At 40.1% G+C, this 27,899-nt stretch overlaps 3 protein-coding genes across 7 annotated transcripts; 1 reads left to right on the top strand and 2 right to left on the bottom strand.

Moving 5' to 3' along the window:
* Positions 1 to 395: 395 nt before the first annotated feature.
* LOC146560018 (uncharacterized) lies at positions 396 to 4,104 on the top strand. The gene is made up of 5 exons (XM_085243839.1): positions 396 to 558; positions 706 to 799; positions 1,042 to 1,188; positions 2,633 to 2,728; positions 3,675 to 4,104. Exons 1-5 carry the CDS (start codon positions 436 to 438, stop codon positions 3,815 to 3,817), a joined length of 603 nt encoding a protein of 200 aa, XP_085099965.1. The 5' UTR covers positions 396 to 435; the 3' UTR covers positions 3,818 to 4,104.
* LOC146560017 (ras-related protein Rab-34-like) lies at positions 2,476 to 12,729 on the bottom strand. Of its 5 annotated transcripts, none has more exons than XM_085243834.1 (11): positions 12,605 to 12,729; positions 8,544 to 8,640; positions 8,373 to 8,464; positions 8,218 to 8,286; positions 7,178 to 7,279; positions 7,028 to 7,092; positions 6,869 to 6,920; positions 6,696 to 6,777; positions 6,254 to 6,344; positions 4,787 to 4,894; positions 2,476 to 4,716 (listed from the first exon to the last, which is right to left on the bottom strand). In XM_085243834.1, the coding sequence occupies exons 2-11, from the start codon at positions 8,616 to 8,618 to the stop codon at positions 4,649 to 4,651; spliced, it is 804 nt and encodes a 267-aa protein (XP_085099960.1). In that variant the 5' UTR covers positions 8,619 to 8,640; positions 12,605 to 12,729; the 3' UTR covers positions 2,476 to 4,648. The 5 variants fall into 5 exon arrangements, with proteins under 5 accessions (XP_085099960.1, XP_085099959.1, XP_085099962.1 ...); XM_085243833.1 differs by lacking the exon at positions 12,605 to 12,729 and adding an exon at positions 10,263 to 10,491; XM_085243836.1 differs by lacking the exon at positions 12,605 to 12,729 and adding an exon at positions 10,263 to 10,491 and having other exon boundaries at positions 8,218 to 8,283.
* A 1,165-nt stretch (positions 12,730 to 13,894) lies between these two features.
* On the bottom strand, positions 13,895 to 22,689 carry tlcd1 (TLC domain containing 1). Its single transcript, XM_085243831.1, has 4 exons — positions 21,821 to 22,689; positions 20,840 to 20,922; positions 18,414 to 18,496; positions 13,895 to 17,072 (listed from the first exon to the last, which is right to left on the bottom strand). The coding sequence occupies exons 1-4, from the start codon at positions 22,024 to 22,026 to the stop codon at positions 16,674 to 16,676; spliced, it is 771 nt and encodes a 256-aa protein (XP_085099957.1). The 5' UTR covers positions 22,027 to 22,689; the 3' UTR covers positions 13,895 to 16,673.
* Positions 22,690 to 27,899: the final 5,210 nt, after the last annotated feature.

Genomic DNA, 27,899 nt, shown 5'->3' with positions numbered 1-27,899 from the left:
TGATACAACGTCATCTTAAATGTTTTGTTGTTCTTACTTTTAGGTTTGATTTGACTTCATTTAACCACAGTACAAAAATCAAATAAAAGTAAACTCAAGCAGGCTAAACACTGGTGTGAGTCTTTAATGGTCCCAAAGTACTAAAAGAAAATACAAAGAAAGAGGAAAAATAAGTGTTTATTTTGTGACTTATACCTCATATAAGGCTTTGTTTGATGAGGCTAAGACTGTTTAATGAATGACTGGTAAACTTTGAACAAGAAATCTGGTGCAAACTGCAGAGAGAAACTGTAACTTAGTTCAGTATAATTAACAGCCAGCTCCCACCCATTATTCACCCCCCCTGGAACCTGATACAGAAGACTCTCATTCACAGTTCAGTCCGTTCACCCCTGTTTGTGCCTCTTGTCAGTGCAGTCAAGAGCTGTTCTCCAAATGGATGTGTTTGCAGTTCCAGGCGACAGGCATAAAGGATGGTACCTTTCTTTAATGGCTCCAAACACAAAAGGTCCAGAGTTCGCCTGGCTGGACCCATCCAGACTTTACTGCAACTCCCAGGTATGCCGAGAGAAAAGAAATGTTGCTAAAACTATTTGCTGAGCATGACAAACCTCACCTCTAACTGCACAAATACACATGCAGTCTCTCTTATCATGTTCACATTCTTCATTTTATGCTTTTTTTCCCTCTTTGCACTCGATCCAGGCTCTTGCAGACTGTGCCAAAGACCTTCTCAGTCCTTTCCAAAGTGACAACATTGACTTGGTTGCTGGCATGGATGCGATGGGATTCATTCTTGGTAAGAAAGCAAAGAACTTCACGTTTAGAGGTAAAATACAGGGCGAGTTCAGAGAAACTAAAGAGTAATTTTTTATTTTAAGACGTTGTCAGTGTGTACATTACGTAGGTCGGGAAACCTGACCCTTCAGGCAAAGATACTAAATTTAGAAAAACTCTGCCTCTAACACATGGCATGGCAACGTGAAGCTTCTTTTCTCGCTCTGTGGGTGTGAATGAATGTTACTGATGTTGTCTTTTCAGGGGCTTCTGTTGCCACCGCTCTTGGAAAAGGTTTCCTGGCTGTTCGCAAAGCAGGTCACCTATGTGTCCCCACCCAAGGCCAAAGCTACACAGACTACACAGGCAGGGAAAAGACTATGGAAGTAAGACTGGATGTGCTAAGACCAGGTTAATATTTCTTTTTACCCTTAAACCCTGTTATATAATTTACTGAGAAAGATGTTTGGGCAGTTTGTGGATGAGAAGGTTGATAAATGACTGATTTCAGCTCTTACATTTCTAAAAATATGACAAAATCATTTAATTATTTATTTTGTCAAAGCCCAGTCTTTCTTTCTCCAAACTCCCCTGTCTTTCTTCTAGCACAGCACCATCTGTTGTCAGCTGAAGCAACTGATATTGAACAAATACCAGCTGTCATAACAAAGATGAATGCAGAAAACTATAAAACTGGTGTAAAGGCCTTTGTCCAGAGAGACGTAGAAAAAGTGATCAGATGAGTTATCCTTCACAATATTCTCAACGACAGGGCGAACGTGTGTAACGAGCACGCAGAGAATAGCACAGGCCTGAATGTTTGTTTCATTGTAAATCAATGAAAATATGCCCTAAATCAGGGGTGTCCAACTCCAGGCCTCAAGGGCCGGTGTCCTGCAGGTTTTAGACCTCACCCTGGGTCAACACACCTGAATGAAATGATTAGTTCATTACCAGGCTTCTGGAGAACTTCAAGACATGCTGAAGAGGTAATTTTGCCATTTCAATCAGCAGTGTTGGATCATGGACACATCTCAAACCTGCAGGAGGCTTGGAGTTCTCCACCCCTACCCTAAATCATCGCATGATTAAACATTTCCTGACAGGAATGATGTCTGGCAGGATGACACAATGACAGATCATTGAACAGCTAAAAACGATGTGAGCCACATGCGATGGCCTTCACATATTACAGACGGAAGATTCTGGATAATGTGTCAGAATTCATCATAACACTGAATGAGGGAAAAGCTTCATTAAAACTGCCAAGAAACACTGAAGCTGTTCAAGTAGCTCAACACCTGACTAAGATGCTTTATTTCCTGTAGAGGAATGTCTTCTGAAGGTCCTGCCTGGGTCACTGCACCATCTCCTGGTGCAATCTGGTATTGCATAACATGCGTAGGCCAGTTTAGGACATGAAACCACAGATGTTGGTTCTTCAGAATCTGTTGACAGCCTGGATTCATTTTTGAACATCAATTTGCAATACGTACATTTAAAGAAGAATCAAGTCTCACAAATTCCTACAATTTCTACTTTCTACATCCTCTCCAGCACAAACACAGTCTGGTGTGACTGTGTATAAACAGGTGAATGGAGATCCACAACGTTAGGGAAATGAGTATTCTCTTAATCTGAGATTTGAAAACAAAATACTAGAAGCCCCTAGAACAACATTAATGGGAAACTTATGCATTAAAATATAACTGTTTATTGTCAGCATTTGTTTTTGTTTCTTTCAAAAACACAAGATGTACCATTTTCTTTTAATACTTGTCCTCGTAAACAAAAAGAGTTAAAGAAGAAAGACTGAAGGAGACATTAACAGTCGACATGTGTGTCCCCGCCGCAGGTTCGAGGGTGTTGTTAGTGGACCAGTGGATAGAGACTGGAGGCACAATGAAGGCTGCCATTCAGCTGGTAGAGAAACTGGGAGCCACAGTTGTAGGTTTGTCAGTCAATAAGTTAACAGTTACAGTGCTGTGCAAAAGTCTTGAATTACCCTTCTTTATATTTTGTTAGGAAAATGTAAAAAAAGATGCAAAAATTCATTGGAATGTGGAAATCAAGGATAAAAGGCAAAAACTGAGTTTCTTCTAAATCCTTAAAGTAGTCTTCAGGAATAGTTTTCTAGGGTTTTTGATGAACATTTAAGTTCTTCTGTGGATGTTGGCTGCATTTTGCTCTGTTCTCTGTCAATACGACCCCACATTATGGAAATAATCGACCATAACTGTGTTTTTCTAACTAGGTATGCTTTTACTGCGCTGTTTTGTCAACAAAAAAAAAGAAGAAAAATGAAGCCAGATCCGTCTTCCACAGGGCATTAGCCACTGATATTCAGTCCAATCCTTGTATAATTTGGCATTCTTCAGCCTTTTCACTCAATTTCCCATCCTCAAGAATAGTTTCTTCCACTGAGACCATTTCTGATGAGGCTTCAGTAAACAGGAGATGTATCTGAAGGGCCAGATGCATCTCAAGTCCTGCATCAGATCTTTGTTGGATTTGTCTGTTTCTTAAGGACATAGGACTTGAGGACACTTTCAGATACTGCTTATCTACTTTAAAATGTTTTTAAATCAACCACTTTTTCTTTTGTGCCCTACTTTTCCAGTTTGGTCAAAGACACACTTGTCCAAGATATGCTAACTTTTCAGCAAATAGCTCTTTGGCAATCACCGTGTTGGTGCAAAAGAAAAGCAGCCAAAGAAAAACTTTGAAAGATTTCCAGAAAAGCCTGGAGAACTACTGACTGGTTTAAAAACAGAGGTCGGTGCGCTTGGAAGCAAAACATAAAGAAGCAAGGGGTTGTTCAAGACTTTTGCAAAGTAATGTATTATATAATAACCGAATGACTCCCAACACTTGATTGTAAACATCTCACTCTGCAGGCGTCGCAGCTGTGGCTATCGAGAACACCGAAGGAGGAAGGTGGATTAAGGAAAACTACAAATTCTCTCACTGCATACCCGAAGAGCTGCAGAGCCAAATTGATGGAAAATACCTCGACTCCTTCAAAAGCTTCAACAACTGAACAAGTTAACGTGATTCCTTAAAGGTTCAGCAAAGAAGGCAAAGCACAGAAATTTTATAATAAATGTATAGATATATTTTTTAAGAAATACAGTGAGCTCATAGAATAGCTGGCTTTTTTTTTTTTGATTTATTCTATTTTAAATAACCGAAACAATTTCTATTCTATTATTTAATGTCCTAACAACATGTAAAGCTCACCATGGGAAAATGAAAAATATGAAAACCACATTAGTTTTGATACTGACCATAAAAGTCTGTGATAAATTTGATTGTAAACAGAAAGAATATACCTTTCAAGTATCTTCATTACAAATATGGCTCCCAGTCTTTGGTCTGGGACCTCAGCGTGCGATGGATAAACGGAGAAGATGATGAACAAGATATAAAAACAAGAACAAATTTTCTTTTTAGCCTCTAACAAATATAACTGGTCACTTTAATGCAATGAAAAAAAAAGAAGAGCCAAAAAAACAAATTCAACACGAGCAGAATATGACTGTTAAAATAAACTACAGCAGCAACAAGATTTAAGATTGAATTGAAGCCCTAAGTGAAACGAGACTCTTTCTGGCAGGACGGGAACATTTTGTGTGTAATTCCTGTGTCACTCCACAAGAATCTGCACACACATCCCGTGGAGGAAAAAGCTTTCTAGGCCAGGAAAAACTGAAATTAAAACATGTCAGGAAGGGAAACATCTGAATCCCTCCTCCCTCCCCGACCACAGAAATCCTTCCCGCTGAGCTGGACGGCAGCCGTGGTCATTTTCCACTCAGAAAACTCCTCGCTTTCAGTCCGTACCATCGATTTTAACCTCCTGCTCCCATCCTTACTGACAGCAGTTGGACTGTTTCTTCTTCGATGCAGCGTACAGATTGTTAGAATTGCTGTTAATCCCTGAAAGCAAAGCTTAGTTTTAAAGCGTGCGACAACTACTTTTGTGATTTGGGATTGTCTGGATACTCACTGACAACATCTCCGATTTGCCTTGATCCGCTTTTCTCCAGCTCAGCAAGAACGTTGGTCTCAAACGCTAATGATGCAACCCGAAAGAAAAACTCTCTCACGTTTTCCCCTGCAGCAGATACAGAGAGCATCTGTCAGGGCCTGTGTGAAAACTACTGCTGGGGGACTTTATATTTAAACAGACTTAAGGAGAAGCACTGGAGGTCTATAAAGAAACTAAAGCTAGCTCAATAGGCTTTGGACAAGTAAATCTTTTTATTTTTTTCTGTAGTTTTGTCTCTGTGCATCGTAGGATTTAAATCAAACAATCAAAATGACAGTCAAATGCAGAGCTTTAGCTTTTATTTAGGTGGTTTTAAAAACTATGCATCAACTGTCCATGAATGACAGTGAACCTATACAAAGCTGCTGGTTTTCAGAGAATCAAAAGCTACCTGACAAACCAACATGACTTTGAATACAGGGATTGTTTTTCCTTTGCAGTCTATGACTGAAAGCATAGATCTCATTCTTCCAGGCTTTTACTGCCGCCCTCTGTTGGTGCTCGTTTCAGGGTCTCTGCCTTCAGATCAGGCGATGGACTCCTGGTACTGAAGGACATACCACTCAGAAACTCATGGTTTGCTTCTGCAGTATGCTTTGGCTCATTATCCAATTGCACTGAGGTGTTTGGGTGAATCTGAGCACAGAGTAAAGCCCTGTACACTTCAGAATTCATCCTGCAACTTCTATCAGCAGCCACGTCATCATACGTGCACATGCCGTAACACTGCCTCTGTATCTGATGGATGAAGTGGCACACTTCAAATCATGAGCTGTTTCTGTTTCTCCATACCTGTCTCTTATCATCATTCTGGTACAAGTTTATCTTGATTTCAGCTGTCTGAAGATTATTTTTCAGAGCTCTGCAGGCTGTTTTGGATGTTTTCTGGCAAAATCTAATCTGGACTTCTTGTTCTTGAGAGTAATCAGTGGGTTCCATCTTGAAATGAACCCACACTCCTCGAGTGTTCTTGACCTGGTTAGATGTTGTCAAGTTGTTTTTCATAAACAAGGACAAAGTTTGAAAGCATCTACTTTAGTTGTCTTCTGTGGATTTTCAGGCCTTCTAGTGATGCTGAGCTTTCCAGTGCATTCGACTTGGCCACTGCTAAAGCTTTTGTTCTCTCTGAATATTTTCTGGTAATAAACAGCAACAAACACATTTTTTTAATCTTTCTAGATTACAGTAGCTGTTATTCAAGCAGTGTAATACAGACTTAGGTGCAAATTTGGTAACTCTGGAACTGAACACTTTGCATTTACTACCAAAATATTTTCATGTAAACAATCGACTGCAGCGTCTTTCCCTGAGGAACAGTGTAAACAAAAACCAAAAGCTATTCTGGCTGAAGCTATAGAAATATTTTTCATCTCTAACACCTTTTGGAGGCAACCGCTTTACTTGTATTAAAATCCAAACGCTCACCTGTCAGCGATGAAACCGCCCAATACTCAGCTTGGATCTCGTTTGCTAGTTTGAGGGCATCTTGTTCAATCTGGGAATACTGAGCAGGTGACTGTGAGACAAACCAGAGCATACAACACATTAGCAATAAGAAAACAAACACAACTGTTTATTTTATTGTATCATGTTTACTGACTAACTCATAAAAACAATGTCTTCCTAGCAACCGAGCTAGCTTAAGTACGGCTGTTTAAATACATAATGTCTTAGAAACGTTCCTGTGTGTGATTTCCACCTCGGTCACAACCACTTTAGGGTGTAGTAAAGGAGGAGAAACATTCCTGAGGTTCGAGCTTGGATACGCTTTGTGCTCCTGGCACCTATCCAAGCATTCACATTTGACTCCAGTATATACAACAGAAATGTCCGCAGGCACGTCCACTTTAAACAGTAAAAGACGTACGCTGAGGTCCTTCTTGGTGCCCACGAGGAACAGCTGAACAGCGGTGGGGTCGTTCTCTTTCAAAGCGTCTTCGAGCCACTGCCTTTAGATGGAAAAAGACTGCATTAAATCCACCAGCTGGGACAACAATGAGATAAAGGCACACAAATGTTATTCTTATATTATATATTTACCTTACATGGCCCAGAGAGGCAATATCATTTACATCAAACACGATTATAACAACTGGAAGAGAAGAAGAGATCATTTTACTGCGTTAGCAGCTGGGAAAGCGACTGATATTTTATTCCTTGGAAACAGTGTTTTAAACGGAGAGACTGATGGAAACTTACCCTGGGCTCCTCTGTAGTATGTAGAAGCAATGCACTTGAACCTCTCTTGGCCTGCGGTGTCCCACCTTTAACACACAGAGAGCGGCTGACGAGCATAATCAGAGTGACTTTTTTTGTATTAATGCATTACATTTTCCGGATCAGACTTACAGCTGCAGGCTGAAAGGAACACCCAGCACCTCGAAGCGCTCCATCTCAAAGTCAACACCGATTGTTGCTTTGTAGTTCTTGTCAAAGGTATCCTTGCAAAACCTTAAAAAAATAAAAAAAAAAATCTATTGCAAATATATGCACTTATGGTCGGCAGCAGACTACATCATTTGGACAGGTGACCAACTCTGACAGGGGGGCATTCAAGAAAAAACACAGAAAATTGCTATGCTTATTTACACCCATACATGCACAGAGAAATTTAGCACAAAGTGCAAAAAGATCTGTGTTAGATTGCAGAGGCAAAGGAGCTTAGCAATTTTCAGTAGGTTCACGCTTCGAAACTAGCTGCACACGCTGATAAATGGCCTGTTTTTAGTTTCAAAGAGACATGAGGGGTCCTTTATAAAGTCTGACCAAAGTTGTGGGGGCACATTGAGTTTACTGGGTGGGCCTGGATCCCCAGGTCCCGATCATAAAACCGACACTGCCTGCATTTGTTAATAAAACAAAGTATCTAATGTATGATCATGGCAGACGCATAAAGGAACTTATTACAGAAAAATAAACTACAAGTGACAAAACGTGACACGGTTGTACTGCAATTTAAAACGTTACAGTCTCAAACTGTGTACTTCCATACATGTGGTAGATGTTGTACTGCATGCAGCGAGGCTCTCTAAGTGGTCCAAAACTTGTGTTTTCCTCATGCGCAGAAGTGACGGGACCACAAACCATCAAAGATTATCATCTTTCCTAACAAGCATTATTTTTGGTGTTGTGGTCACAAACACAGCCATTACAAAGCATAAGTACAGTAAAGCATATCAGGGCTGGAAATAGATGCCCCATTTTTATGTTTTCTACCTTTTTTTCATGCTTTTAACAACTGCTTCATACTTTTTTGATTACCGTGAAACCTAAAGCAATTGTAACACAGGTTAAGTATTGTGCTTCCTTGAACTCCCTCTGAGTTATTCATTTCCCCAAATTCCCTCTCGCCTTGCAGTCACATATGAAGCGAGTGTGTCTTAGTTTACCTATTAATCAGGCAGGTTTTCCCCACAGCCAGATCCCCCACCACGATGACCTTGGATATTTTAAATCTGCTGAGAAGAATAAGAGAAGCAGCAGCAAGTAAATAAGAGCCACATAAAGCAGATCGCATACAGCAGCTTCACACTGCGGCACTCACCCCACAGTGCCGGTCCGCTGCTCCTGACACGCAGTCTTTACTTTATTGTTGAAATCATTTTTAGTGTGGATGGCTGCCTCTTTTCGGAAACACTGAAGAGAGGAGGGCGGGATCGTGAAGATGTGAACTTTTCTAGAAAGATAAGCAGGCAACTGGGGTCACTGATTTTACCTGAGGGAGCTGAGCGATGACTCGGTCCCGTCGAACAGGAGGAAGGACGCTCATGGCTGAAATGCGGACGGACATGAGGCCTCAAGGAAAACAGCAGCTGGACAGAAAGACAGAGGGAGCGGTGTAAACAGTCTGCTGTTTATCTTTAAAGCCACCCAAGTTAAACGAAAAATCTACCGAGACAGAAACGGGTTTAGTTGACCGAGTATACAAGGCAAATTCTAACCAGCATTAAAGTCAATATTTGGCATAAGCGCCTTTATTTTTCAACAATCTGAACTCTCTTAGGGAAGTTTTCTTGTCAATGCTTTAAGTAGTCTTTAGGGATAGTTCTCTAGGCTTCTTGAAGCATTCAAGGCTTTTCTTTGGGTGCTGGCTGCCTTTCACTCTGTTCTTTTGTCAACATGAACCCACACTGCTTCAGTAATGTTGAGATCCAGGCTCTCGAGAGGTGAAGCCATGATCTATAGTGTTCCATTGTGCGTTTCAAGATGTTACTACATTGTGGATGAATCTCTGTTGCTGTGTTAGTATTTCCATCAGCTTTAATATGATCGCCAACACCACTGGCTTGTCACCGATTTTCAGTTCAGTTCTTTTTGACAGCCACCTTTCCACTGAGACTATTTCTTTAGTGAACCACAGATCTCTCTCAGGTATTGATATTTTTATTTTTTAAGGAGGTGACTTTCAGATTCGGTTCATCTGCCGTAAATATCTTACTTCTACTTCTGTTGTGCTCTACGTAGATTTTCTTAAGCACACACGGCACACCATCCTGAGATATGCAACTTTTCAGCTAATAGTTCTTTAAGAATCACCTGGTTGGTGCAAGGCTGCTATTTTTTGTCTGTCAAGCTGTGTTATTTTTGATAACTTTCATAGATTCAGCTAACAAAGTGGCAACAAATAATCCTAATAACAAAGGGCTAAAAAGGTTTCTGTTATGTGTACACTCGTTCATCCCTCGATTTAGGTGCCTTTTTGTGCTTGAATGATTCATAGGTCAGCGTAGAGTGACTTAAACACAAATATATTCCCGTGAAATTAAAGGACTGGACTGAAAATGGGTGAAAAAGCTTAAGAAAGACCACTTAAAAAGAACAAAAGTCACCTTGGAAGAAAAATATAAAGAAAATCAAAGGTGGCTCGAGTCTTTAGCACAAACTGTAGTTAACTAAAACTATTATGCTGATTATTATTAGAAATCCCCAATTTATTGTCTGTTGACCACGTCTGCACCGAAGTTCGGATAAGAAGGTAATAAAAACAAGTGCTTAATTAGCCGTAGCTTTCTGAATGTGGGATACATCAGCTCACGCAGTTTTTCCTCTAACTTCTTTCAGGTTTGTTTGTTTTCGTTTCCCAGGCTACCAGGACATAGACAGTACCACAATTAGCCAGCCTCTTTAAAATGTTATTTTCCTAGAAATAGACGCGACCATGTAGACAACAGCAACAGTTTGTAAAACCAGACAACTGTGATCGGCCCTGATCCCCTCAGTGCGTGGATCACATTTAATCCTATTGTTCATCAGAGCTTCACGAAAAGAGGAAGAACGCTGTTTTTATATAGTCTAACATATAGCGGAAACCTGAAGACTGGGCATCAAGTTGAAGGAGGAGCGCTGAAGTTACCCCCGAAGAAGAAAAACCGCAGGAGTTACTCAGAGTTAACTCCTGAAAAGCAGCAGCGGGTTTGGAGATGTTACGGGATACCTCAGAGTCTCCGTATGGTCCGCTCGGTCCTCTTTCCTCCTCTGTTCTGCTTGTATTCGTCCTCTAACAAAGACGCTCTTCACTGTAAATCAATTCAGCTCCATTGTTAACTATGAATGTGTGTGAAGATGAAACGGATGAGCGGAAGTTGTGGGGATCGGCAGACTGGCACCGCTGCAGCTGCTGACTCAGGTCCCTGGATTTAGTTTTTCCTCCCACATTTTTCCCTGCTCGCCCCCCTGCTGGAGGAAAGAGGAATGATCGGATATAAGGGGCTCTGTCACTTACTTTGTTAACTTTGCTTGTTTGTTTTTCTTTGTTACACTTATGTGATTTTTTTTTACTATAATAGAAACCATGTTTAAAGGTCACAATGCGGGAAATCCTTCTGCATGCACAACAACAGCCCAAAAACAAAAACTACTGTACATATCTTCTATTTCCATTTTATAATACCACCCACTTTCACCTAATTCCACGTAACTCGAGTATTGCTTACTTTTAATGTCTTCGTTTTTTCCCCACAGAGGAAAAAAACTATAACTTCCTGTCCTTCAATACTGACTCTTCTGCTACAGAGGGCGCCATAACACTCTTTTGAATATCTGTCTAGTTGTAAGCGCAATAAATAGTAGTTAAATTTCTAACAGACATAAATCACTTGCTTGCGTTATTATATTATGTCACATATAGCAGTGCAGGCCTACATACATACACAAACTTGCACATACTAGATTTGTCTTTCCGATGCAGCGACGTGTCTTATTAAAATATGAGGCAGGGATGAAAAAGTTATTGCTGATGTTTTTATGTATTTTTGTGTGTCTAATATCCTTGTTGATATTGGCAAATAGGCAGCATTTGTATGGAAAGGTTATACAGAAAATAAACAAACGCCTAATATCATAAGTAGTATCCTTATGATTCTCCATCATTGTACTCACTGTTTTCTATATTCAATCCAGTCTTTTTTGATCTCTAGAAATATACTTACATAACTTTTATGTCATTTTTTTCTACTTTCCTCTTGGTTATATCTTTCTTGAATTTTTTTAAAATCTCAATCATAATTTTTACCTGGATAAATTAAGGATAATGTAATAGTCCCTTAGCCAAAAATTAATTGCATTAATTGCAATTCCAGCTTGTGATAAAAAATTATCTTCCTGGCACAAAATCGTTTCATATCATTCATAAGATTTATGTTTGACAGATTCTAAGCTAACAATCGTTTTACAACAGTTTACATACCAGAAATCATTTTTTAAAATGTCAGCAAACTTTCAGTTAGTAAACAGATGACTTTTACAGGCAGGTTAGTTACTGTCAAATGGGTTCATTTTAATGAGTCATGCATTATTTCCAGCAACAGCAATGATATGTTTGCTCAGTAATAATAATAAAAAAGACATCCCATTGCTCGCTTACACTATCAACACATCCCTTTATTCTTCTCATCCCTATGATGTTCATAGTACACATGTAAATAAAGCTCCGGTTGCAGTGCTCAACATGTTTTTATTTTGTTTTACTTTTTGGTTTCATGTAATGTTTTCAAACAGTTCAACACATATCAGTAAACACAAAAATTGATTCTGTGCAGGTTGGCACACAAACTATGTGCTGTGTGCTAAAAGCATTAATGTGTTCCCCTCTCAGAATGGAGAAACATGACAAGATAATATTTTTCTGAGGTAAGCGTTGTTCAGCAAGTGAAATTTGATAAACTGGAATGTAATATCTTGATTCATTCATTCAAATCAGAGACTGGATCTATATCTTGATCTATCTATATCTATATCTTTGTATAAGGTATTCAAAACTTTTTTTTGTTATTTAAAGGTTAGATGTGGAGAAACCTGTGGACTGGCTGTGGTGTTTAGGTCAACGCTAGGTCGCATAAAGGGAAGCAGACATTGATTTATTTTTAAAACGATGACACTGATTAGATTCATTCACCGAATTGTACCTTTTATAGCTTTATTATTTCTGGAAGTTAGAAATCAGCCTATAGCTCATGTAACATCTGCTTCCATCCTGTCATACTCCGTTTCCCTCATCCATAATGAGCAACAGCACGGGTCAGCTGAACACATCCTACACAAAGAAAAATCTTCTGGAGGTCACAAAACAATTATTTGACATATTTCTATGTGATTCTGTTCCTCACTCTGCCGGCCACACCCCTTGACAGGTCACCTAGACAACCACGTACACACATACTACAACACTAGAAACCACCAAGTATCCCACAACATGTAAGCTTCACCTGGAAAAGCCCAGACTGGCACTGTAATACCGAACAATGTGTTTGTTAAATGTGTATCATATTTGAGCCTCACCCCCTTCCTCATTCAGAGTGCACCCTCGATTCCTTTCCTCCGGTGTTAGTCCCGCCCACCGGGAGATGCAAGCGGAGGAACCGAGGAAGAGACACATCAGCCAATAGTCAAATGTGCTTTAGATGCTTTCTAAAAATGGGAGACGTGAACCGGAAGTATCTGTGTGTCAGCTGGTGGAATTCTCTAAATTTTAAGGAAAGGCGCTTCAATGCTTCCTTTATTATCTTCTTTGACATCGGATGCACTGGACGATCGTTTTTTGTTGTTGTTGTTGTTGTTTTAGGAAATGAGATTACCCGATCACGTCCCATAATCACAGCAACATGCCACCCGACAGCGTGATTAACACTGCGTTTTCAATCGCTTCAAGCTTTGTTAAACCCACAGGTGAATGCAGATGTGAGATTTGCTTCTCATCATGTTGTCGCAGGAAGAATCCATATATTAAAAATCTTAATGAATAAATGAACGGAGATTATGACCCATAACAAAATGATACAAGTAAATTCATGCAGTTTGTGTTAATTATGTTCACTGCTACAGTGCACCCTTTAGGATCATTTATTTATAGAGGAGTTATAGCAGGTCCAGGTGAAGGAGCACATATGAGTTAACTGATCTTAGGTGTGAATGTCAGTATATATCCAGTCTTTGTGTGTTAGCCCTGCAAAAGTCTAGCAATCTGGGTGGACCCTGCCTCTTGCCCTATGACTGCTGGAGTTAGGTTCCAGGTTCCCGTGACCCTGAATTTGACCGCAGTCAAGGAGAGGAGACCAAGCAACAGGCATTTATAAAGCATGTCAATCAAATATGACACGTGACACAACTACTGCTTGTTTTATCATCTCAGACCTGTGTTATTTTTAAATAAATTCACTGCATAACACAGTGGGACAATCACACAGATAAAAATTGGGAAAGGAGGAAAGCTTCACAAAGATAAATGAAAACATGAAATAAAAAGGGGCAAGGGCAGTTTGTGTATCAAAGCTGTGTGCAAAGCCTCAATAAGGGCATAAAAACAGAATCTAGTTTTCTCACAAAAATCCCTTTTGATGAAGGTAAAAACACTTCTGCAAAGAATATACCTGTGCATCCTTTGTTATTTATAGGTCGTCTGGCAAGCGTCTCACCCAGACATGATTTAGGAAGTGAGACATCCGTCAACAAAGATTATTTTCCAGGTCACAGCCGGGACGGAGGAGACGAGGAGGCACAAATCAGAGAAAGCCTTTAAACTCACACTGACTGTTCATCAATAAAAGACAAAATGACACGTCATCACCTCTGTGATTTTAAATACAATCTTTATTTTCATGGTATCACTCAACAATCCAAAATACACAGTTCCTAAAAAAAAGACAGTTGTTGCTTAAATACAAGATATATTTTACATTATTGTGTTCAGGGTCGCATGGATTTTCTGTATGCTTGTCTCTATATTACGCACCACTCTGCGGCATATCTATACTTCCTTATTCACAAAGGCACGGAGGCAAAGGCACTGTAGCACAGCTTAGACACTCTGTCCAGGTCTGTTTGGACTTTCTTGGCATCAGTTGAAATAGAAAATGAAATGTACTTATTGTTAGGTTTTCAAATGTCACTGCACTTATGATTCATGGCATGGTTTTAGTCCACTAATGGTCAACAACTATGGACACTTCTTTTATAATATATCAAAAGGGAATGCACACCGAAGGACATTATGTACAAAGTGCTATACATATATATATACAGTTTAGGAACAAAGAGGAAGAGAGAACACATCTTCTGTTTCAAGGTCTTTAAAAGAAGATCTTTTCTGTAAAAGTATTATTTTGAAAACAAGCAACAAGATACATCTGACTGGGATTGTGCTGCTGCCTGCTCTCCATGGAGGCTTTCCCAGTTTCCAAAGAGCTACTGTTAGATGGCAGGAAGATCCAGCTCCACTTGAGTCAAATACAAACAGATTTAATATGACAACCACAAGAGTACCATAAATTATCCCACATTATTGTGTATTACACTTCAGTTTGACAACACTGTGTATTATGCACCCGTCTTTTGACAGTCCAGCATCTCTTCAGCCACAAATGGCTTCATAAAGACAAAGGGAGAGGTCCACTCTATTTACACATATAATTAAAATGAATGCTAAAATTCAAAGTCCAAGATCAGAAATTTCCTAATAGCAAGAGGAAAGCTGATCATGATTTTCCCGACGTAAAAAAAACCTGCTACCCATGCAAATGTTAAACATGTAGCAACACAGAGCAAGGTTGTTAGCAACTGTAAAATACAATTTCCAGTTTTTTTATTTTTCTGATAAACTACGCATTTGTCAATGGACATTCTTATGAAAAAACTCAACAACACTCTTCTGGTGTTTTACTTTCTGCAAGGGTGGGCACACAAGAATCTGTTTTTAATTTAGTGACATTTAGTGTATTTAGTCATCAGAGGGTTTACATGATGTGGCATAGACATCCATCTGCCCTCCAAGTGGCTATGACCACATGGACTTCACTGCAAAGGCAAGGGCATCTCCTTGCTATGCATCCCCCAAGCAGGTGTGATAAAACTGCTCGTCCATGGTCCCTACAGCTGTGCATGTCCAAAACAAATACCATCATTTACTGTCTTAGTAATATCACGTCTTACTAAGACAGCAAATGTTTGTTAAAATATGAATTAATGTATGAATTCTATAACAGCAAAGACAGTGATTTAAGTATATCTAACAGGAATAAATAATATTTTTAAAAACCTCATTTTGGAGCAGTCTGTAAACCTTTTAAATATTTTTACCCAGTTTGACTGTTGAATTCATACATAATGTTTGAAATTAAAGTTAATTTAAATAATGCATAAAAAATATGTCCTTAAATAAGTCCCTGGAAACATTTCAAGGCTGCAAAGCTGTGAGATAACAAGAAGGACATTGTAATGACCTAAAAGTCAAACTTTTGCTTGAAATATTAAAGATCTGCATCATGCAAGTGATTGCTCTGAGTTTCATGAAAAGGTTGCAATTACTCTTATATCTGTAAGCTAATAATTATAAATCTAGTTAATACTGACTGGCTAAACTAACTATAACCTACTGACAAGTAGATTTGTTTGTTTAACCCAGGGGTCTCAAACTTGCGGCCCAGGGGACCACTTGCGGCCCACGTCACCCCTACTTGCGGCCCGTGTATTGACATGAAGAAATACAATGCAACTTGGCCCTTGAAGTTTGGTTTGTTTGTTTTTTTTGTACAACTTGAACACTAAAGTGGCCCTCCGATGAGATGACAGTGCCAGCAGGGGCCCACACCTCATTTAAGTTTGAGACCCCTGGTTTAACCTGTATGAAATTCCAAGTGTGAAAACATTATTTCTAATCTTAATGCAAATCAAAGCTAACTGCTGTTAGATGAAGTTTCATATCTGCTTGACAGCTTTTATCAAAGTTTTTGATTAAAAATATAGTACTCAAAATCTTAGACCTGACATGATGCTTAACTTTAACATTTAAGCAATGGTTTAACACTTTTTGAAAAATTAATTTAACCCCCACTAACATCTGGAAACTATCTGGGCTACCATACGTAGCATACATAAAGAGGAGAAAATACTGGCAAATTAAATATTTTTGCTCAAATTCAACAACTGTTAAAAAACAAGAACAAAAAAGCAACTATTTGTTAATTTACATGAGTACTTTTTTGTTTGTTTGTTGGACAGAGCCAGGCTAACCGTTTCCCTCCTGGTTCCACGCTAGGCTAAGCTAACCAGCTGCTTGCCGTAGCTTCATATTTATTGTACTGGTATGAAAACGCTGGTTTTATGGTTTATTCTAACCAGACTCTTGGTAGGTAAACCACTAAGGGTCTTTTACAAAACCTCAATTTATTCTGTAAAAGTTATGATACAAAAAGACATTTTAAATACGCTAATAGTGGTAACATCCCTAGGGTTTGGACTTTTTGTGGCAGTATGTTCTTTGGCAGAGAGACACGATAAGGAAACCTGCCGTCATGAGAAACGCTGTCAGTAACAAAATGACAAAACTATAAAAGACCCGTAAACCTTTCCCCTGTCAATCACTAATAAACTTTTTGGTGTTGTTGTTATGCATCCCATTCTGTCCTGCACAGCTCCGTGGGAAGAAGTCTGCACGGAGCAAGCGGTAGAAATAAATTAGGATCATAATATTCATCACCATCATAGAAACAAGAAAGTATCCACCGTGGTCCAGCCAGGAGTAGTTGTGGATAATAAACCAAGTGAGGTAGAACTGGGTGGTGAGGCGAAACATAACGTAGGTGAACAGGTTGGTGAGCTTGTTGACGTAGTACAAGGTGGAAGACTGAGCACTCGCCAGCTTCAGCATCAGCCTCAGATGCAGGGTGACGCTGTTGACCTCCACAAAGAGGGCGATTACAGCGCCGGCTACATAGAGCTGAGTGTACAGGGCATACAGGAAACACCAAATCACCTGAGGACGAGACAGACATAGAGGGTGGTGCAGGTGTTTGTACTAACAGCTAATCTCTTGTGGATTGTGATCTCATTGTTTGCTTTTCTTTGCAGCTCAATTGCTTTTATTGTTTGCTTTGGGACTTTGTCAGTGCATGTCCAGATTCAATCTAAGAATATGTACTATACTCAGTGGAAAACCATGATTTTTCCAACATTAAAAGTAATCACCGGGTAATATTAAAGGATTTAAAGCAGTAGATAATTTAACAGCTATAATAATCCTTTGTTCAGAGTACATTATAAACAAACCTTACACTTTGGTAGGTAAAACTGAGTTAGACCACTTTTGCCTACAGAACTGCCTTAATTCTTGATGGCATAGATTCAACAAAGTGCTGGAAACATTCCTTAGAGGTTTTGGTTGATATTGACCTGACAGCGTCACACAGTTGCAGATTTGTCCGCTGCATATACATGATGAGAATCTCCCATTGCACCACATTCCAAAGCTGCTCAATTGGATTGAGATTTGGTGACTATGGAGGTCGCTTGAGTAAAGTGAACTCATTATTGTCTTCAATAAACAAATTTGAGATTATTTGAGCTTTGTGATATGTCTTGTTATCCCACTGGAAGCAGCCATCAGAGCACAGGAACAGTGTGGTCATAAAAGGACTGATATGGTCAGTAGCAAAATTCTGCTAAGCTGTTGTGTTAAAATTAAGCTTAGCTGGTACCAAGGGGCCCAAACTGTGCCAAGAAACTATCTCTCATGCCATTACACCACCAGCTGGCTGAGCTGTTGCTATTTTTTCATAACCTCATTTTGACCCTATCATCCAAATGTTGCAGCAGAAATCCAGGCAACATTTTTCAAATCTTCTGTTGTCTACTTTCGGTGAACCTGTGCAAATTATAGTCTTATTTTCTTGTTCTTAGCTTCATCCGGTGTGGTCTTCTGCTGATGTAGCCCATCTGCTTCAAGGTTCAATGTGTTGTGATCTCGGATATGCTCTTCTGCATACCTTGGTTGTACCAAGTGTTTCTTTGAGCAACTATTGCCTTCCTATCATATCAAAGCAGTCTGGCCATGCTCTTAATCTCTAACATCAACATGACATTTTCTCCCAGAGAACTGCCACTCATTGGATATTCTCTCTTTTTTGGGTCATTCTCTATAAAACCTTAGAATATCTGGGAAAACCCAGTAGTTCAAGAGTATGCAGGTTACCCTGACACTACCTTCTTTTTAATGGCTGGCTGGATTTAACATTATGACTTAAATTTTTGACTAAACCAGAGAACAAAACCTCGATCAAGTTAAGAACTCATAACAGTCACAGGCATATTGTCTTACCAGTGCATGATGGAGTAAAAATTCCCACGATCCTTTTGCATGTCCCGAGAGGATGATATCAGTTGCATCATGCACAAAGTAGCCTGTAAGGAAAAAGAAAAATTCTAAGATTTTGTCTGTGTTTTACTGCTCACTGTAACAAAAGCTTTCCTGAAAATGTTTCCCTGGTGTATTTTGCATATGGGGTGTTTAATTTGCAATAGGGTAATTTTGTTAAAGTCTAGCACCAACCAAAAATGAGAAAAACATGACTGACCCCTGTATTGAAATGATTTTGTACCAGTTCCATAGTTAGAAGAAGAGCACTTAAAGGTGTTTACATGTGAGGTCACAGCAGTTGTTTCTTATACTGATCTCATGGTCACTAGACACCTTTGGGTATATGATAGTATATTTTCAATGGTAGCTGTCATTACATGCGAAGCTTATCAGTTTACTGCAATTCAATACAGTTTCCACCAACATGTTTCATATACAAAGACTTCTATCATGTCAAAGAATGCAAACCAGTAGGTTAAAACTGCCGACTGAAAAAGAAAGTAAAGATGTCAGGCTTTCATGTGTAAAGATAAGTAAGTAAGTAAGGATCATCTGCCTCAGCCTGTTCCCTGTAAAACACTCCCTTCTATCTGGCAGGCTTTTCACTGCATCGAGAAAATAAGCCGCAGAACACTCAGTAATAATAATAGTTAGTTACAGCCCTCACTGTAGTGAAACTGTCGCTGACCAACCGCATAAAGTGTGAGAGTCACATTCTCCTTCACTTCAATAAATCTCTGCAGCCGTCCGAAGGCAGCGGGACACATTATGCACGACTGTCTGCTGTGGTTGCCTTCATTAAATTATGTGCTGATCACAGCAGTCTGCTACAGAGCAGCAGCATACACGTCTACACAGCAGACTAGTTGATTAAGTATTTTCCCTGCTATGCAGGAGATGGCAGATCAATGTGTGTTGTGACCTCTCTCACACAGTCCTGTGCAGGTTTTTCACCTTTTTATGTCTTAGCTTTTAAATGCATTTAGACTGTAAAGCAGAGGGCACGCTATCTTCCCAAGAAGCAAAGCCGCATCATCATCATCATAATTCCAGCCCCTTATTTCTGAGGCATAGAGATACCTACCATATTTGGATGAGAAATAATTGAAAATCCACAAAGTGACTCAGTTCTCCATTAACCATAACTGACACACAAGTGATTATGAAACCATGTATCCAATCATAAAAAGATAACACAAGAATGAGCATAATCATTATTCCTGCTATGAAGATCTTTTACAACATGAAGTAAACAACAGTTTAGCAAACTAATATTTTAGTTACTTGACAATTGCATCAGTCTTCTTTTAGCACATAAATATTGAAAGAATACGTCAGTAATCGCTTAATCTGTTAGATAAAGCTCCCATTTAATTCTTACATCATGCACTAAAAGATAAATTTCTCAGATGCTAGTTTTAAGAATATTTGAGGCCACAAAGCCGGGTTTCCCTTCCATCCATTTACGGTCATCCAGACACAGCAACACTAAGTGCTGAATTAGTGTTGAGCTAATCTGACAGCAGAGTTAAACGTTTCTCGCCATCATCATTTTTAGAAGTTGCCAGCTAAACAGTTCAGTTATTAAACTGTGTCGACCTCATTCAGCTGGAGGTTTTCTAGTGACTAAGGGTCCCTTTGTACTATAGTATGACTGGCACTCTGCAGCTACGGAGACGCACAACAAGTCCCTCTGTTAAAGAAAATGACCTCCAGTATCTGGTGTGACTGGCCTCAGGGGCACTTATAGCTGTTTGCAGTAGTTACGGTAAATCTTTACAGATTTGTGTCTTCGTAGTAATGCAGAGACACATTGTTTAAACTACACACAGCAGAGCTCGACCTGATCGACGAGTTCTTGGGGGGACTATCTTTGGTGTCCATGGTGATTGAGGGGAGCCGCCCATTTAACTGGAAAGATTCCCTTCTGGGAAAAAGGTGAGAAGTATCTGTTGGCTGCTTCTCTAATGACAGGCAAAGCGGAATTTTACGTGCCCAAAATAATTGCAGTTTGATCAAGTAATGGAAGAAGAATTTTTCATCAGTCAACATCTCTCCCACATTTCTCTCAAACATTAAACTGGAGCTGCAATCGACATAAAACTAATGTACTACTAAAAATGTATTTTACTGGTTTCAGTTTCTCAGACATGAGGGTTTTTTTTCTTTTGGACCTTTAGACAGTTAGATATAATAACATATATAATATGACGATTTTTATAACTTTTAACAGGAAAAATGATTCATCATCAGATTCCATGACAAAAGTAGCCCTATATAACTATACTTTCCCAGTATACAACTACTGGGATGCATAACTATGAAGAAATATATGTCAATTTTGCAGTACCCTTAGCTTTTTTTTAATCCATTATGTGTTTACTGACCTGTGGAGACGCAGACAAGCAGGTAGGATAGAGGGGTGTGGTACGAGTGGATGTCGCTCAGCGTCTCTGGCCAAACCACCACACTGGAGAAGGATACATGTTATGGATAGATGGTTCTGAATTTGCCTCACTCAGACATACATGGGCTCACTCCTGGAGAGAAAAGCCTGACTAAGCAGAGACATTAACATCAGCTGTTATTGAGGGTTTTTTATTTCATGTTCTACCATTTTAATCTCTAGCTCCTCTCTGTTATTCTTTACCATTCTTTGAAGTTTGCCATAAGGGGAACACCTTTAAAAGCAAAGGTTCCTCTGTTCCCCCTCCTTGAATAAACAAGCCACGAAAGAATAACTGTTAATAAATGGCTGGTAGACCTTATCTGATATGTAAAGCAGTTTGCTAAACCCCTTACTTTGAATTGGAAAATGTGTTTTTTCACCCACTTAAGCAGTCAAGTGACTGCAAATTCAAATGGTCACATGTTTAGCAAACTGAATGGAGCTGACAGCTTCAAAGTTTGACCTTGATCCCATTTCTTAATGTTAAAAGATGAGTCATGAGCTCAGACCCGCCCAACATAACTCTTTTTCAAAATGCTTTCACAAGAACGGTTAAGCCAGCAGGTTTTTCCAGTTGATATATCAGCAGTCTGTTGCTTCATTGGGTCTGCCTGCCGGTTGAGGCTGAAACGATTCCTTTCCTTACAAACCTCTGAGTTGTGCATGAATGATACAAACAGCAATAAGAGCTGTATGTGTCTGTTTCATACTGTACAGTGGCAATTCCCTCCCCACTTGAAAATGCCATTCTCTCCCCCATCCCTCACCCTGTGTGAATATGCCCTTCTCATCCTGGCTGCCACAGGCTGTCACTGTTGCGCACACACCCCTACACATGACACATCATGTGCATTGTCAATAGACAATGGTGTCCCAGTGTGGATGGACAGGCAGATGTGTGCGTTGGAAGGACACTTACCAGGTCAGGGCCCAAATCCCAGTCAGCACTGAGTGCACCATAGAGACGGAGAGGTTCTTCCACTTCCAGGAGCGGAAGGCATCCTGCTTTACCACCTTGGGCACGGGCAGCCTTTGGAGCAGCTGGTGGGCCAACCTGAAAATCAAAGAGCACACCAGTACTGACGGGCCTGGGTGACTCTTGAGCACAGGAAGCAGGGCCTCCATACTCTCCTTCCCACCCCGCTGTCTCTTGGCGCCTGCTCTTAATGAGCTCCCTCCCTTCGTCCCCCTGACGTTTTTTGTTTTGTTTTTTTACGCCCCTGTCAGCGTCTCCTCGGCCCCAGTGATGAGCGAATATATGCGTTAAGAGATGGGAGCGTTGTCCAGGCCAGGGAAAAGAGACGCAGCTGCTGCTGCAGGAGATGATCCTAAGCTTCTTTTTCTTTTTTCCCCCCAAATCTCTGCAGAGCTGATTTCCAACTGATGCTGCAGCCTTTTTTTTTTCGTTTCACGTTTTCAGCGTGTCGAGCCTGAAGAGGTGGGCTTGGAGGGGATTCCGGTTACAGCTCATTCCAATGCGACGGTGTTTGTCTTCACGCTGCGCCTCGTAACGTTATGTCCCGCCGCTCTCACCCCGCCTGTCTGTGGATCACGAAGGGGGAGTGGTGGAGAGGGAGAGCGGGGTGGGTGGTGCCGTCGCTGCTGCGCCCTTAAAACCAGAGAAACGAAAGACCAGAGGCTGCGATTAGATTTCACAAGAAGAACGGTAGCACTGATCCACCGCGGTCACAGATCCTGCTAAAATGTGGATTTGTGCTCGTGCTGTCGAAAACAAAAATAAGCATAGGAATGTTTGGCACATAGACACGCAGGAGGCGCCGCTCCTTCGTGCGTAAATAACGCGCTGCGCGTAAAAGCGTTTAATTTGTGAATGAGTGTGTTGGGTACAAAGCTGCAAATAAAGCTGAAAAACCCAATCTGTTGGCTACATATCAATATTACCAATAATTATCTAATCGCAATTCTAGCAAAATCCAAGCACAATATTAAAATAGTCCCTTATATGAGAGCTTATTACATCATTGTCGTTTTTATATTCACAGTGGTTTCATTGAAGAGTGCGCATTTCTCTTTACTGATAACACCATGAACAGTTGTTAGTAATATTATTACCGGCTGTGTTCAGCCGCAGCTGTCAAATTAACGTAAATATGTCCAAACAACGACTTAAAAATAAGCTTTAGCGTTTTCAGAGTGTGTAGCTCCATCTTTAGAAAAAAAAATACAGCCAGGCGCTAGCATGAAAACACACCAGGAGATGGAGACAAAACCTTACACGATGACCTCACATCGCAACCAACAATTATGTGTCACTCAGTTTTTTATAAGACCACCAGGGGGTACCTTACTCTCTAAACTCTACCCTGGAGAAGGGCCGTTGAGACATCCTGAAAAATTCGTCTTTAATAATCTGCATTAATAAAATTATTCCAAAACGGCACATGTCTTTCTGGTAAATAAAAGCCATGTCTGGATGCATCTGAATCCACGAAATTCTTTTTTTACCTTTTGAAAGCAAACTTCAAATGTGAAAGATGAACAATACAATTAATCTGCTTATACCCAGAGGACAAAGCTCCCTGTAACCAGACACCCTGGAGTTAAAGAGAGAGAGAAATGTAATTTAACACCACTGTTTGTGTTTCCTGGTCCCCTCCCTGTAGTTTTCTTTTTTTTTTTTTTTTTTTGTTCTTTTGCAGTGTGAGATGCTGGAATCCTTTTTGCTCTCATAGTTTTTTTAGGCACAGGAACCTGTAATTCCTCACAGCTTCAGGTTTCCAGAAAAAATACTTCAGCCTGCAGATGCAGAAGCCCCTGGTTTCATACAAGAGAAGCTGCTGCTGCTCTTTTGCTATTTAGGTCTTGAGAAGGTCTCCCAATATCATGTGATCTGTTTTAGATGAGAATCTTTCTGTCTGGCTCAGAGTGAACCATATTGATCTTGATTTTCTTTCTCCTGACGGCTGTTGAGAAACAGCTACAGTGGAGACTGTGAGCAGCCAGAAGAAAGAAAATCTAGAGGTCAGCTGAATTCAGCGATTGCATCGTGAATAGCAAACAAAAGCAGGTCTATCTTAATCAGAAAGAGATTTAATTTCACTGTTGGGCCTGAATGTGGCACTGAAGGGTCTAGTAAATAGAATGTTTTTGGTAATGTAAGTGTTTTTAATGTTTCGTTACATTTCTAATAGTTGTACTGACTTTCTCACGTAGTTTGGGGGAAATCTGAGACACTAGTTTACATTTGTTACATTACAAAATTAAGACACTTTACCCTACTGCCTACTGGTGATGGCCAGAGGGGCCGATGGCGCGATATGGCAGCCTCGCCTCTGTCAGTCTGCCCCAGGGCAGCTGTGGCTACAACCGTAGCTTGTCTCCACCAGTGTGTGAATGTGAGAGTGAATGAATAGTGGCATTGTAAAGCGCTTTGGGTGCCTTGAAAAGCGCTATATAAATCCAATCCATTATTATTATTATTATAAAATTTTGAGCAGAAGCGGGTAATCCACACCTTAGCATGATCCAACAAAGCTTTTTGTTATGTCAGGAGTGCTTTTTTTCAGTCCCAGTAAATTTTCAGTTGGGGTCAAGTCACACGACTGTGGAGGGAAAGCCACAGCTTCAGTAGTGTTTGGTCTTCTTTGGTTTTCAGTTAGTTCTTTCAGTGTTTTGATGTGTGTTTGGGGTCAGTGTTCAGCTGTAGTAGTAATTCTTCTACACAAAGATGCAAACCAGAGGGTGGAGCATGTCTCTAAAGAATGGAGTACTGCTTCTTCTTGCTCAGGGTGGAGTCCATTCTGTGTCCAGCTGCAGCAATGTTTTACTATGTGCTTAACTCACTGTGGTATCATTCTCTCTCCCATTTGTTTCCTCACGCAGACCCTTTTGTTACTGCCACAGATCTCATCATCACTCAGTATCTTCCATCACCCACAGCATTTGGTTTTGTTCTAAATGCTGCTTGTCCTCTGAGTCCACACAGCCTTCTTTTTGACTGTGCTTTTGCTGATTGGAGTCTTTTTGTTCTTGTGTTTGAAAAATCTGCCTGTGTGAGGAAAATGTTTTTCTTCCTCTCAGTGAGCAAAGCTTGTCTTCTGGTGGTGTGCCTACTTTTTCTTCTGCCTGACTGTGAGAAAACTGATGCAATTTCAAAGTGTTTTAGAGTGCCATACACGAGATTAGACACTGTGAAAGGGCCTCTTTGCTCAGAGTCTAACATTCTGCTGAGTTCTGATGCCATGTACCCCACTATCATAACGCTACTTAGCAGAGTACTACTGGAAACTTGAGGCCATATTTATACTGTATAAACAGCTGCAAGGTGATTTACTTTATAAAAGTCTCTGTTGAGTAGATCGAATCAACATTGGCAATACAACTATCTTGCTTTGACTTATTTTCTGACTTTAAAAGCTGCCTACAATATATATACAATACAAAATAGGGAAAATGTCCTGTGTGGGTTTTTTTGTTTTTTGTTTTTTGTTTTTTTAAACCATTTTCATTCAGCATGTGCCAACACAAACACAACTCTATGCGAGAGCTTCTTTTTTTGTGTCTTTTATTGCAATTATATATGTTATGTGTACCAATGTTCATTAAAAATAATTTTCCTTATTTCGCTGCCATTTTTAGGGGGGTCACCAAAGTGAGTCATCTGCCTTCATCCCACCTTATTCCTGCTGCATCCATTTATCTTTTCTGTGCTCTTCCGCTGGGAGCTCCATATTCAACATCCTCTGTCCAGTGTATCCACTATCCCTCCTTGGCTCTCCCAGACTTGTCTTGTCGTTTCAAATTTTGTCCATTCTGGTCACATCCAATGAAAATCTCACATCTTCAACTTTGCCACCTCCAGCTCAGCCTGCCACCAGACATCATAGCATGACTCACTACCATCTCTTTCACTTTTATTGCTATCCTTTTGTTGAAATCACCTCTAACTCTCTCCTCCACCCACTCCACCCTGCATGTACTCTCTTCTTTACCTCTCTTCTGCAATGTCCATTGCTTTGGATGGTTGACCCCAGGTATTTACCTCATCTACCTTTTCTACATATTCTCCTTGCATGTTCACATTTCAACCTGCCTCCTTTCATTCACTCAATCGTAATCTATTTAGCTTCTATTGCCCTTCATTCCTCTACTCTCCAGGGCATGCCTCCACCTCTCCAGGCTCTCTTTCACTTGCTCCCTACTCTCACCACAGATCACAATGCTGTCTGCAAACATTATAGACCACAGAGACTCCTGCGTGACCTCATCTGTCAACCTGTCAATCACCACTGAAAACAAAGAGCTCAGAGCTGATACCTGAGGTAATCCTAGTCCCACCTTGAACATATCTGTCACTCCTACCACACACCTCACCACTGTCTCGGTCCTCACACATGTCTTGCACAATCTTCACATTCTTCACTGCCACTCCTGACTTCCTCTTGCCGTTCCATTAAAAATTATAAAGAAAGATATTAAGATGAGTATTCATAAGCAGTTCCTCCTTTTTATCACATAAGTATTACCTTTCCTTACCTTTACCTTTATTACCTTTCCTAGAAATTTAAGGAAGTTTTTACACAAACGCAAAGAAACATGTCAACATAACCTTCTTCACAGCAGGCGTTCATAGGCAACATTTCAGTCCTGACTAATCTGTTGTCAAAGCTTATGATGCCAAGTGTGAAAAAGGGCTGGATGTTCAAGATATCTCTAAAAACAACTTTACTCCCCCACAATTTCTCATCATGTGTCATGAGAGATCTTTGGAGATTAGTAACAGATAATGCTCTTCAGGTGAGGTTTCATACCTGAGGTTTAGCGACAGTTTCACTGTCCTGCACCGTGCATTCCTGGACACTGACTCTCAAGCATCAGCTGACAGGAGGCAAAATATGTCACTTAGCTGGTCTGAGGAATGCCATATACACTTCAGGGCTGCTTTATGTGTTCTTTGTTGAGATATCATGTTCCTGAAAAAGAGCGAGGTATTGTGTTTTGGACTCACCCTCTACTCACCTATCTCTACATCACCTTTAGTGTCATTTAAAAATCTTGCAGGGAAATTGCAGGGTAAGGTTGAGTTACATGCAGATGACTGTTTGTGGTAATGTACCATTATTTCAGACTGATGATGATAGTGAAGGTATGTACTTTAGCACAGAGCAAGCTTTGTCACAGCACAAAGCATTTATTATTGAGGCAAAGAGGGGAAACAGTGCTGATACAGCTCCCTTCCTACTTGTCTCAGGCAAGGGAAAGGCGCTTTATAATCACCAGGTGTCTGGATGTAAGAGTGCAATAGCTGTCCAAGCTCAAGAAGCTCTACTAATCTCATCCGTCAGACTAGTTCTCATTTCCATTTCCTTTTCACTTTCATTTCAATTTACTTGTTTCCTGGCACAAGTGCATGGCCGGATATTTCACAGAAAATAAGCTCTGCGTTTTGCGTTTTGACAATACAGTCCACGATTTATGGTATAATTTCCCAAGTGTTACTATGTTTTTTTTAATGTTTAAATTAAGTGTGAGTTTTTACTGGTAGGTGTAGTTAGACAATGGAGTAACAACAGAAAAGAAAAAGAAACAAATTATACTGTAAGTGTTTTTAAGTAATGAGTACCCGTGAGATACGTTGGAGGAAAGGACTTCTTACATTTTAATTAACCGTATTATCATTACGTGGTCTGTATTATTAAGTACCCTAACCCCCTAACCCCACAGATGTAGGTATAGTTTCCAAAGTGAGGAGCTTTGTAGGAGTGTGCCATCTTATTCTGAAGGGACATGAGGGACAATAAGGTTGAGACCTGGAATTTTGTGGAGTCATACCCTGTAGCCTAAAGAATAAAATAAACAAAATGGGAAATCAGTAATAACCACTTATCAACATGTAAGCAGGGGGCGGTTACAATACTGTATAACTCAGGTTCACCCTAAATATTAGGTAGTTACAGTGTAATAACAGCAGGTTGATCTAAGCTGTAATACATTTCTTGCACTTGACAGCTACTTCCAATCATTCCCTTACTCAACAG

Source organism: Mchenga conophoros, linkage group LG14 (genome assembly GCF_057382185.1).
Source record: "Mchenga conophoros isolate Kocher_MC1m ecotype Shallow Benthic linkage group LG14, M_conophoros_male_GT1.1, whole genome shotgun sequence".
In the NCBI taxonomy this organism is placed as follows: Eukaryota; Metazoa; Chordata; class Actinopteri; order Cichliformes; family Cichlidae; genus Mchenga; species Mchenga conophoros.
This window is presented reverse-complemented; position numbering and strand designations above follow the sequence as displayed.